The sequence below is a fragment of the Kogia breviceps genome, chromosome 12, assembly GCF_026419965.1.
Source record: "Kogia breviceps isolate mKogBre1 chromosome 12, mKogBre1 haplotype 1, whole genome shotgun sequence".
Classification (NCBI taxonomy): domain Eukaryota; kingdom Metazoa; phylum Chordata; class Mammalia; order Artiodactyla; family Physeteridae; genus Kogia; species Kogia breviceps.
The window spans coordinates 16303798-16317341 of NC_081321.1; the positions used below are offsets into that span (position 1 = coordinate 16303798).

General features: G+C 38.7%; 1 protein-coding gene across 11 annotated transcripts in view; it reads right to left on the reverse strand.

The window, feature by feature from the left end:
• The window catches only part of ABCC9 (ATP binding cassette subfamily C member 9), a 146513-nt gene that overhangs the window by 13233 nt on the left and 119736 nt on the right, over nt 1-13544 (reverse strand). For all 11 annotated transcript variants that reach the window (XR_010835777.1, XM_067008851.1, XM_067008846.1 and 8 more), the window contains 4 exons: nt 3917-4018; nt 3206-3326; nt 1801-1931; nt 970-1048 (listed from right to left, as the gene is read on the reverse strand). Coding sequence is in view for 10 of the 11 variants with exons in the window: in XM_067008851.1 (XP_066864952.1) it covers nt 970-1048; nt 1801-1931; nt 3206-3326; nt 3917-4018 (433 nt within the window). In the remaining variant the exon portion in view is untranslated. The remainder of the gene's footprint in view (nt 1-969; nt 1049-1800; nt 1932-3205; nt 3327-3916; nt 4019-13544) is intronic.

Here is a 13544-nt window from a genome sequence, read left to right on the forward strand (position 1 = left end):
CACAGAAAATCCTTAAAGTATCTATGTCTTATTACCAGCCATGGAAAGAGCAAGCTCTCATCTAGAGGCAGATACTTACCCTGTCACTGAATCTAAACCCCAAAGAACCTGCAATGACCACAGTTCAACTTTGTTGTTCATAAACTGATCTCTTTATCTCACAGAGCTGTTGTGATTAAATTAAATAATATAAACTGTCAAAGACGATAAAAATGTGAGGTACTATCACCATTATCACAATCATTACAGATAATAATAGTTAAATACTTCTTGAGCTGATGGATCTCCTTTCATTCAAGATGGTGTATGTGTTGGCCTATTTATAGGCCACTTGATAGACTAAATAATGACATTTTTTTCTAAAGCAAAGATTAGATTACTTCCATGTTCAATAGTATTAATAATTTTGTGGATGAATAAATATTTTTGTGTATTGTCAACATGTGCTTGGCACTTTACAGCAATGGTTGCCTCCTAACAAAATGCTCAACATCATTAAACCATGTTATTAAGAAGATGATGGTAAGAGTCATGCACCAAAATTAAAATGCAGATTACTTATCTTCTTTTTATTCCTTTGATGGAAAGATATATATATATAATATATATATATTTAGTTTGCAGGAAGTGAGACAGTCTTTTTCTCTCTTCCTTCCTCTTGAAATGCCCCTCCATCTGTTGCTATTCAAAATGGATGATCTTGTTTTCATTTTACCAATTTAATAGAATGGTCTAATAATAATATCTAGAGCTGAGTTTAGGGCTAATAATTTTATTTCCCCAATTCTATGTTTTTTCTTTACTCCTAGACTGTTTATCTGGGATACCTGTCTCAGATCATGGGTTTCAGGACACAGAGTACTTATAAATATTTACTTTTTATTTCTGCAGGATTAGGTAAGTCGATGTGCATTTTTTTTTAAGGAAGAGCATCACACAGCTAATGAAAAAGTTGAGTTAGTAACTCACCATCAAATATATCAACCATTCTGAAGAAAGCCAGAGATAACGATGACTTTCCACTGCCAGTGCGACCACATATGCCCACCTAAGAAATCAACTGTCACTCAGAGAGAAGAGGACTCAGACAAAAGATAGAAAATAGGCAGAAGTATTTTTACCTTAGGTAAGTAAGACACCATGATGAAACTGCAACTCTATGTAAACAGTTACATTAAAATAATCATTTTCTTCTCAGCTCTCCCTTAAGAATTATCATTATTAAGCTAAAAACATGGGGTCTTCAACAAATCTTCAATGATTCCACTCTAACTCTTTTGATTTCTATGTGGGTGTGTTGTTTTACCTTTGTGGCTTAATTTTTGCATTTAGTATATTGTTGACCTAGCAAACAAGTGTTCCACTTTATCTTAGAAGTGATGATTTTATAACAAAATGTAAAATGAGTCCATTTTTCTGCACACTTGCTCTTTTTACAATAACTAAAATAAATCATTTTGGGACTAGAGCTAGTACAAACACAAAGGTTCTCAATGGGATATCTGGAATGGTCATGAGCCAAAAGCTAGAAATTTTGAAAAACATGCCTATTGTTCACTTTCTTGATCTTCATGGGAGATGAATGAATGGCAATACAACTTAGAGAATGTGTATTTTATCTGGATCCACTCTCTCCCTTTTCTCTTTTGTGCAAATGATCTGACCTATAAAGTGTAGGGAATATAATGGGAGCCCAGTGAGGCTGTGGTTGGTTGGGATGTCTAAAGAGCTCAGGTAGCAATGGAGTGGTTCAATCTGAGGGTTTGTATGAAATAAATCAAATGGCAGTGAATTCCATACCTTTTGCCCAGGTTTGATGTAAGCCTTGACGTGTTTAAGAACAGGCTTCAGATTGTTTTCATATCTGACACACAGATCATGAATCTTGATCTCCCCTTCCTGAGGCCAGTGTTCTGGAACTTGAGAAGGATCTGGGGGGTGGAGATGGGGTAAGGGAAGAGAGAGAGAGACAGAGACAGAGAGAGTGAGGTAGAAAGAAACACACACATACTTATATACATTTATACATACACACATAAGTTTTTTCTAAATTGAAAGTAGTACTGAACCAAGTTCTGAGTTTTTTAAATTAAAATTTCATTTAGAGTAAAAGCCTCTTGATTAAGAACTTTAAAAATAGCTTTTGTGTGTCTGTTTTGGAGCATTAATGGGCATGATGTCTCCCAGCATTCCATCACTCAATTCTATTCATGGTTCTATTCATGGTGGTTCATCTGTGAATGGATTCATTAGTTCACTCAGTTGGTCATCAAATATTTGAGTGCTTCAAATGTGAAAGGTGTTGTGCAGGATGCTGGGAACATGGAGATGGAAGACATGCCTCAAGGTGCGCATTGTGCCTGGGGGATGCATGCAAGTGAGTTAGCCCCTACAGGACTGCATGGAGAGTCACGTGATGGAGGCCAATCCGAGGTGTTCTGGGAGCAGAGATGGTGGTAACCCAAGAGTTCCAGGAGGGTTTCAAGTGGAGGCAGTGCCTGAGATGAATCTTAAAGGATAAGAGGTAGGGAAATTTGTTTCAAATATATAGAGGGAGAAGAACAAAGATATAAAGAAAGCATAGCATGTTGGTATGGCCCGAGTAAAAGGTGTATAGGTGGATGATGAGAAATGAGAGTACGTAGGTGGGTAAGGGTTGACTAATAAAGGGTCTAGCAGACTGAGCTAAGTTATCTGGGTTTTGTCCTTGAAGACCTGGAGAGCTATTGAAGGATTTAGGCAAAAGAGTGCATTTGAAGCATGAGATTTACATTTAAGGAAGATTAGTCTGTCCTCAGTATTGAATTTTCTGCCAGTTTTATTCTAGCAAGGCTAAGAATCTCAGTAAGTATTTTAAGATCCCAGTTTCTTGCCATCTAAGTTAATATAGTCTGGAGAAAGAGAATAGAATAATTCATAATTTAGGTTGGTAATTAATATAATAAAGTCCAAATATATCATTCTCTTTAAGTATTACTAAATAATATCAATTTGGACTCTGGTTGTATCCAAGACTTTTCAGGCCTAAATAATCACAACTTTTTTAGGTTCAGGTGTACCTTATCAAGCAAAGTCAAGATGAGAGGGGATTCTCTGGCTATTGAAGTGGAAAACAAAAGCAAAAATGACAGTGTGCCTGACACACAACTAATCTTTTTAAAAAAATAACTATTTAAGTGAAACAAAATGATATTCAGAACAATACCCATGGTGCCTTCATAGTTCTCAGACTCCATAGTCAAGAAACTGTTCACTTTCTTCACTGCTCCCATCTGGACCTCCACATCAGCCAAGTTCCTCACAACCCAATTCAAATAATTGGTTATCTGTGTCAGGTGACAAAAACAATGAACACATATAAAATGAAGTCATGATTTTTGTAAGCACTGGATATTAGGGGGTAGGATGACTTGGACAGTTCATATAGGTACAATTAATAAATGCTGCAGGATATCAGAGACCAGAGAGGATGTCATGGGATAAAGTTGGCAAAGAAAGTGTCTGCTCTTCTTCAAGGGTCCTCAAATGTCACTGTTCCGTGAACTGTCCTGACTTCCCTGCACAGTGGATAGTTGCATGGACCTCTGTTTCCATTTACCTCATTTATAGTCATATTCAAGTTAGTGTCCCTAAATGTGTGGTGAGCAACTCAGAACAAGAATTCCAAACAGCCTTGGGAGAACTCTGACCATAGGGTTTGAGGACTTTCTAAAAATTGGTTCGCAATATCAGAAATGAATCCATGCCATCCTAAAATGCTGGGTTAGGGCCCAAATCTACTATTATCTGCAGGCTGTCATCTTGTTATGAATTTCTAACCCTTCTCTAACATCCACGAATAAGAGTTGATAATAACCACATGTTATCAATACCTCCAGCACTGCACAAAAAGAGAGAGATTTTCGTCCATACGTACCGTAAGTGCATACAGAAGACCTAAGCCCACTAATCCAGAATTGGAAGACCCACTAATGGATGCAATTGATGCAGTGAGAACAATGCAAGCTCCCAGATAATCCTAAAAAGGAGTGAGAAAAAAATATTAAAAGATTTTCCCCAAGTTCTTAAACCAAAGATCTCAATCAACCCAGGTGATCACTAAGAGAATAAACGCTACTCCTTGTGTATCCTGTTAGGTTTCAGAAGAATGTTACAGAAGGTAGGGAAGAATAACAACTCACACTATTAGGACTGGAAGGGAAACGATGCAAGGCTCTGATTATATTCATGCAGATATGCTTTCAGAGACGTTAAACACCTGGCCAGAAATTAAGCTGCAATTTTGGGCATGACCAGGATCAGACACAGGGTTTTCTTTCTTTCTTTTTCTTATCTACTGCATTGTGTTGCCAGACAAGCAATTATTTTTGAACTTAGCTTTCTACCTTAAATTTAATGTGTGCTTATACCAGGGTTGGGATTAGCTCTCTTGTATGATAAGTCAAGGCCTTTGCAGAAGTTTGCCTCTAGTTAGCTTATTGGGATTTGTATCTGAACTATTGTCAACTATATGGTCTCAGAGTCTGGGATATTAAATCTATAGATTACATGGAAATAGGAATAAGTGTAATTTTTCTTCCTAAATTAGAAATATGGGCATGTCTTAGAGTATCTGAATTGTCTATGACTCAATGATAAACTCTTCCGAGAAATTTTAAAAATTCATTAAGGCCAGCCTTAAACTCAAAGGAGAGATAAGGGACATCTGTCCATTTTCTAACACACTATTTCTTCCCCATTTCCCAGCATTCTTAGGCACTATTATGTCTTATCTTTTGTAAAAGAAATCTTTAAAACTTGTCATGCTGATGTGTCACACATGCCAGAAGCAGAGAGAAGTTCAGGCATGAACACTTTCTAGAATTATCTCAAGTCTCATCTCACTGGTGATGACCTTCTCTAGAAAGATAACCTCTGCTACCTCAAAAAAATAACTAGTAACTAGGTGATAAGACCATAATGACAGTAATAGAGTGTTTAACATGCTGAAGTCAAGAATGCAGTTTCTCGGGGCTTCTCTGGTGGTGCAGTGGTTGAGAATCCACCTGCCAAGGTAAGGGACATGGGTTTGAGCCCTGGTCCGGGAAGATCTCACTTGCTGCTGAGCAACTAAGCCCATGCACCACAGCTGCTGAGCCTGCGCTCTAGAGCCCGTGAGCCACAACTACTGAGCCCGCGTGCCACAGCTACTGAAGTCCACGTGCCTAGAGCCCGTGCTCTGCAATGGGAGAAGCCACCGCAATAAGCCCGCACACCACAACAAAGAGTAGACCCGCTCGACGCAAGAGAGCCAGAATGCAGCAACTAAGACCCAATGTAGCCAAAAATAAATAAATAAAACAAATAAAACTATAAAACTTCTTAAAATATATATATATATATATAAAAAGAATGCAGTTTCTCAAATCAGCTCGCATGTGCGCATCCTTGCCTCTTTTTAAATAGCACCAAAGATCAAATTGTTGGGGAGCAATCAATGATCCCAGCCTTGGAATCAGAGATCTGGGCTCAAATGATGCTATTGTCAATTACCAGCTAGTAAGCTTAGATGAGTCATTTAAACCCCTTTGAGACTCAGTTTCTTCTTTGGAAAATAGAAATGATACCTAATTTACAGGGATTTTTAAAGGAGTAAAAAAGATTAAATATCAGTTAGATTTATCCCCCCTCCATGTAACAGGATGTCTTTTTCTCCCCCTGGATGATTTTCAAAGGTTTGAAGCAAGCTTAAAAGTTTGTGTGCATCATAAAACATCAAAGGTTAAAACAGGCACTAAAATTTAATTCTGTAATGACTCCCATTATCTTTACAGAAAGAAATCATGAGAGTTAATCCCTTGAGGGAGTAAATTCCATAGAGGTAGTAAATACTCCTTTGATCGTTTCTTCTCATGTATCCATTTGTTTACAACTTGTCACATCCCAATCAGACAGTTCTTCCTTTTCCCCCTTTATTTGAAGCAACAACTACATGAATGCAGAATCTAACCAGCCTGGGCTGCTCTATTATATTTTATAAACGCCAACATGTTCCCAAAATACTTCCAAAATATTTATAGCAATATGAATTTTTCCTTCCCACTCTCTTGTGAAAGGTAATACTTTTAATGTTATGTTATAAATTTGTATTTCCATATTATCTTTTCTAAAGAGACTCATAAGGCGTTTGTGTGCTAAGTTTCAGAAAGTAAGTTAGCACCAGGAGATATTTCCAGCAAGATGCTCCCAGCTTGATATAAAGAAATACGCCAGTCGGCATCTGAGAAATTTCTGTGGGCAACATACACTTTAAGGGTTTGAAGCAGGGTATGTTTTAACAAATTTCTGTTCTCCGCTTCCTCTCAGCTGACCTCATTGGAAAGAAGAGCCTCATTCATTCATCCATCTATCCATTCATTCATTCATATATTCTTTTAAAAGTATATATAACTTCCCCGTTTAGAATTATCAATGCCTTCCTATTGCACTTATAATAAATTCAGACTCTGATGAATTACAAAGCCTTATATGATGTAAAGTCTGGATTCTAGACCCTGCCTCCTGTGACCTTATTTGAGATTCCTTTCCTGCTCCTTCACCCAGCTCCAACTATGTTGGTCTTCCTGTCCTTGCTGAGATAAGCTGGGACCTGGAACCTAGGACCCTTTATTGCAGTGCTTGCACCTGAACAAATGAATCCCCCAAGCAAGAGACTACAAAGAAACTATAAGGGACTAAAAATAACTGCACGCGTGCGCAGCTTGGGTGATTCTAACACGATACAAAAAGGCCGCAAACCAACTGCCATTTCTGAGGTGCCGGGGGCAAAAGCAGGGTACTGCGCATGATCCCTGCGCACAGCACCACCGAGGGGGTGGGCAGACCACGTAAGCCACGCCTCCTCCCCAGCCCACTGATCCTCCCTCACCCTCATCCCATTTAAGGAATCAGCTTGTCACTTCCTCGGGAAGTGACCGAGCGCACCTGTTAACTTGTTTTCACTCCCTTGTGCTGTAGCACGAGTCCCAGTAAAACCTTGCCTAAAGTTCTCCTCTGGCTTCTTATCAATTTCTATTAATTAAAGATCCCAAGGACCTGGGTCAGCAACATTGGGAAAAAACCAACTTTGCTTCTGCCACTGACTCTGCCTGAAATGCTTCCCAGAGGTCTCGGACACCAAGGCTACCGCTCATTATTTAGGAGTCAATTCTTAACTACACCTCTTCGGAGAGACCTTCCCTTCCAGTTCCCACTCCCAGCCCTGGAGCTGTTCTCCACCCCATCGTCTAGCTTTGCTTTCCTCCTCACACTTCGAGCTATCTGAAATGATCTAATTTGCTTATTTGTTCTCAGGTTCATAGTCCATGTACTCTCACTAGAATCTAAGTCCATGAAAAAAGAGTCTGTCTAAGTTTTCCAGCAACAGGAATACAGTAATGCTAAGTACATTGGAAAGGTCCAATGGTTCCTTATGGAATTCATGACTGGATACATTGACCCCCTTCATAAAACATTCACTGAGTTCTTCTATGAGCCAAATATCTTCTAAATCCAGGCTTCTGACTTTTTTTTCTAAAGGACTCTTATGAGTCATTTAAGTCTCCACCAATCCCTTTTCCAGATTTAAGAGCTGAACATGTACAAACATTACAAGGATGCATATTTGACAAGGTGGGAAGCCCAACACGAAGTTTTATGATTTTTTTATCCCCCGCTTAGAACTGTGATATGACTATCTTAGAAAGCTGTGCTATGTGTAAGTGTTAGGAGTTCTTTGCCTTTCTAAAGTGAAAAGCACTCTTAAGTCAAGAACTTCATCATTCAGTTCCCAATAATTATTAATTGTTTCACTATTTCAATTGTACAGGAAAAACTTATAAAATGCTGTGTTCTGTGTTACAAAGAGCAACCTGAATAGGACTGGAATAGAACTAGGCTGCAACTGACATACTGAAACAACAGATGAATCAGAGTCTCAATAAATGGAAATTAGACAGTAGGCCTAATATAAATATTATAAAGGAAATGGAAAACATTACACACTCAGTCTCTCTTCCTCCCACTTCATTCCATGTTAAGTTAATTTATTATGGATCTTTATATTCTATATTGGGCCCTGGATTCCACCATTGTGTAGAACTCAATGTTAGATCCAATCAGATAATACTTTAGACTATTTTCTATTGGATTGAAATGGTAATTCTGATATTAGGTGGGTCAGCCTCATCCTGGCAATGAAACCAGCAAAAGAAGTGAAAACAAATGAAGAGAGAAAACGGAGGGAAGAGATCAATAAGTTAAAGTCAGCGTATATTTTCTGTGTCTCTCTCATTGAGCTAATGTTTTCATAACTACTTGTAAGGTTTTCAGTATGATCATTAGACATTATTTTAATTCTTAGTCCACTAAATATGCCAACATTTATATGTAAAGATAATGTAAAGAGATGTTTTTGACACCTCAGCAAAAAGGCATAGCTTTTTTTTTAATTCATAGGAGCTTTTATTCATAAGAGGTCAATAAGTTTTCCACATACACTCTACTCTCTCTTCTGGTTGGTTCAATAGCCACTTGTGTAACATGTATTTAATGATACAAATCTCATAGGGCTGTTAAGGGGCTAAGAGAAGGCTCTATGGGAGGAAGAGCTTTGTGCAACATAAATGTGCCAGGCAGCCTCCCCAAACCCTATTCCTATCCCTGGAATGTACATGACCTAATGATTGTTACACCTTGTTCGGCTACGTTTATGTTATATTGACAGACTTTTGGGGCCACTTTTCCTCTCTGTAAATAAGATACAATATGAAAAAGCTAGAAGTTATAAAAAGTCACCTGTTTTATTCCTCTCTCTCTGTTTTTTTTCGTTAATAATAAAATAATAACTAACATTTATTGGTCATTTGTCACATGGCAGGCACTGTGCCAACAGCTTTCCCTGCCTTGTCTCATTTTTTTTCCTTCTTTTCTCTTTTTTTTTTGTAACGTCTTTATTGGAGTACAATTGCTTTACAATGGTGTGTGAGTTTCTGCTGTATAACAAAGCGAATCAGCTCTACATATACATACATCCCCATATCTCTTCCCTCTTGCATCTCCCTCCCTCCCACCCTCCCTATCCCACCCCTCTAGGTGGTCACAAAACACCGAGCTGATCTCCCTATGCCATGCGGCTGCTTCCCACTAGCTATCTGTTTTACATTTGGTAGTGTATATATGTCCAAGGCATAGCTTTTTGAAGCACCTTTAGAGCAAATTTTTCAGGAGATGAACCCACTTCCCAATTCCACAATCTAGTAAATTCAAATAGATACAGGAGCTTAAAAGCCAAAATGTCTGCAGTTTAGCAGCTAAAACAGTTATTTATTATAAAAATATTCTTCATCATTTTCTTTTTTAAAACAGTGCTATTCGTGCTTTTAGTTACATCAATGAGATACTTTTCACTAGAAATCACTTCAGGATTACTACCCCTGCGCAATAAAGTTTTTTTTTAAAGTAACTGGAGATTTTTTTGAAGCATTTGATCAGAATTTTACCTCAGTCTGCATAAGAGAGGAAGCTCCTTTGTCCATAACGTTTATCAAAAAATCTCATAGCAAAACCACTAAATTGCAATCACTTCCTTTCAAATACAACAAGAGTAACAGACGTGTGAAATTGATAGAGCTTATGTTAGCTCCCAGTTTTCCACTTCCTTTACCATTAAACAAGAAGTTTAATTAATTATAAAGTGACTCTACCTTTCCACACCTTCTTTCCTTTCCATTGCGAACATGTGAACAACAAAATGGCTTAAAGGCAATAAGTTAAGAAAGGAGAAGCAGATGGTCTGAATAACTCACCCGCAGGAGAGTAAACAGGGATCACTAGAAGCCAAATTCTTCTGCTAAGGCCTTCTACCTCCTACCCAATCAATTCAATGAAGAACACCTTCAGTCAAAACGATACAATGTAATGAGAGATTCTACTTAGGAAATAGAAGCTACTATATATGTGAATGACCGTTCTCAGAGAGGGCCCAAGAGCAGGACATTTTTATAAGTATAGTGATGAATTATAATTTCCATTGAGTTTGTGAGTTCAACACTCCCCTCCAGAAGGGAAGCCTTTGATTCCTATGTCAAAAGAGAAGCCTCGGGCTTCCCTGGTGGCGCAGTGGTTGAGAATCTGCCTGCTAATGCAGGGGACGCGGGTTCGAGCCCTGGTCTGAGAAGATCCCACATGCCGTGGAGCGACTAGGCCCGTGAGCCACAACTACTGAGCCTGCGCATCTGGAGCCTGTGCCCCGCAACAAGAGAGGCCGCGATAGTGAGAGGCCCGCGCACCGCGATGAAGAGTGGCCCCCGCTTGCCACAACTGGAGAAAGCCCTCGCACAGAAACGAAGACCCAACACAGCAAAAATACATAAAAGAGAAGCCTCTTGTCAGATTTCAAGTGATTCAGTAATTTCTCTATCTATATGTGGGATTATAGTAAAAACTGTAATTTTCCATACGACACCCGGGTAAATAGTTATCAGCAACACTATCCTTCTCCTTCACGTAGCCCTCAGAAGTCCACGTCTGTGGTTCCACTGAGTGCCTGGGTCTTCACATTACAAGATCAGCACACACCTGTCTATAATGGAGTTATGAACATACAAAAAAGCTCTGTGCTGTTTCACAAAATAGACTCTCATGCAAGCTCACCCTGAAGACTATTTTCACTTTAGCCTGTTGATTCTAAAGACTTTTTTTTTTGGCTTCTTGATGTGATTTTTCTTTTATCCTTTCACCATACACAGCAAGACAAAGCCTTGGAAAGACACCCTTTAGATAGAGTTACACAATTTTCGCAAATGGAAACACTGATGCCAAAGAACTGGAATTGTTTAGTTCAGAGGGATGAAGAGAAAACGCTGTGCCGAACAAAAGAACATAAGCAGCAGTCAAAGGTCAGGCTGTCGTGACACACTGCACATGACTGTGGCCCACTTCACTTGGCACCCGGAGGAGAAACACTGCCCTCCAACTGCCAAAGTAACCTGGGTGGTCACAGTCTGGCTACTTTCTACCAGCCAAACTCTTTTATTCTTTTAGATTCTTGTCCTTTTTAATTGGAGTGTGTTGTGAACTTTATCTTTTTCCCAATTCAGAATAAGTATGAAATGAACATGGTGGGCAGGGCTACATCTTCCATAGGGAACACTGTTCAGCCAGAGAAAGGGAATAACTTGTAATTGTCTTAACACTTACCTAACGTGACCAGGAAAAGAAACAAGAGCCATATGTAAATACATATATATATTTTATAAATAGATAATTTTTAAAAAAATTGGATGGGGCTCAGGGATTTTCCTGAATTTAAAAAAGGTGCTTTTACTCTAGTTTCCCTTCCTTCTCCTGGAGATTGTCCACAGAATACAGTGGCATTGCTCCGGAAAGCTAAAATTGAGAATGAAGAGAAAGGGAAGAGAAAAACAGCCACAGAAAACTATGGTAAGTCTTCTCTTCTTTCTCTCCACTTGGGTCATGAGTCCATGAATTAGAGTTGGTGAAATCCTCAGATCTGCATCAGGAGATCTGCTGGCGTCTTCTGAGTTATGCCCAATGCTGCCCCCCTCCTGGTACGGTTTAACTGTGCTTCTGCTATGGGAGCTCCAAGAATATTTGCTACAGCAGGTATTTTTGTTAATTTGCTGAGTAATATATCAGAGAATAGGGAATGGAGGGGGCTGTGTTGATACTGTAGAGAAGGTCCATGCAGACAGAGTCACTGGGCCAAAGAGAAGTTTTCATTACGTATTTTTTGTAAATGACTTACAAGGCAGAGTATGTCCAGCTGTGGGGTTCAGAGAACATTTCACACCCCAGTCTCCAAGGTCCTGTTTCTCAATGTTCATAGTTCTCATATTTTTGACACAAGATCCATTTCTTTCAAATGGAAATTGTATCTCCAGTGATGCAGACACATCCACAGAAGCATAGTAGTAATGAGGTCATTTACATGTATATGATTGGGAGAAAGGTTATTTCCTTATTGGAGTTTACTCATTTAAAAAATTTTTTATTCATTTTATTTTACTTTATTCATTCAACACCCCTACTCTGGCATATGTTCTTGGATTATAGCACTTATATTCAAATAAATCTTCTAATATTCTAAATATTCTTATTCTAATAAAAAACTTTCGGTATACACAAAGAACAGAAAGAGAATAAATCTGACTGGTTTTAAGTTGGATCTCTGGGATTGTCTAGAAGCGTGTGTGTGTGTGTGTGTGTGTGTGTGTGTGTGTTGTATGTATACCCACATAAACTTACTGATACATAAATACAATAGATGAAAGAGACAAATCATCCACAAAGGACTTTGGACCTTGACTTCTATCAGCAGATATGCCTGGACTGTTGCAGTAAATCAACAAGTTTCATACCAAATTTTATATTTACTAATCAGAAATGGAAGCAAAGAATTCTTTAATTTTTTTGTGTTGGTTTTTAAGGGAGAGATCTGGTAAGGCTAGATAGCAAACTGTGGAAAGAGTATAATACACAGAAAACAAAGAAAAGACACAAAAACAAATGTGTTCTAAGGTAACAGAATGAATGGCAGATTCCGCCCTTCCTTTTTCACATATCAGTATTTTTGTTTTAGACTTCTGCAGGTGGAACTAGAATTCTTTTATATTCAAGTAGGTCCAGCTGCCTTTAATGGGGGGCGCATTTAAGTAGCGGGGTGTGAGTCAAGCTAAACTAACCCATTCTGAATCTGGCTGCTGTTCCTCTCTGAAATTTTCCTGACCTTCCCTTTCTTGGCAGTCTGAAGGCTCTAATATCTTGTCTTCTGGCTATGAGAGCAGAACATATGGTTTGCTTGAAGATTCTTGTTAAACATTTGTCCATTAACCTGACAGTAGGAAGTGCTAAAGAGTAGAAGCAGGAGTCAGGTCAGACTCTCACCTCAAGTCCAAAGCAAACACACTTGCCCCTAAAAAACGTACTTGATCTTCAACTTCAGGAAAATCAAATACAAAGGTAACTACTGATATTTTCTCCCGTGATTTTAGGACATTCTTTGATGAAGCTATTTCATCATTAGTTCTGTTATCAGATATGATTTCTTTTCCTCGGAGAAAACAGAATGAAACAAACAAACAGAAGCTTAAAGCAAGGAATGAGGGTCTGGGTAAGATCTAGGAATCATATTTTGGCTCTAAGTCCTAAACACTTCACCTGCCTTTGTGCTAGTTATAGATAATTCAGGAGAATCTGCCCTGCCCCCTCCCAATCCCCACAGCAACCCATAAGAAATTTCCTACCTAAAATTTGTGAACTATAATTGTGTTATGTTGCTGGATAATTTCTACACAATAACTAATACAGTGGTAGAGAATCTCTGTAAACTAGTGAGAAATCATGGCAACTACAGCTCACAGGGAGATCCAAGATCCCCTACCAATCTGTATCCATCCGTCAACAACTCAGATTTTAATTTGGGCTCCTTCATTTCAACTTTATCAAATTCCCATTACCATCTGCCCTCTCTGGTCCCTTGAGTTTGGAAAGAAAGCGTGCATATG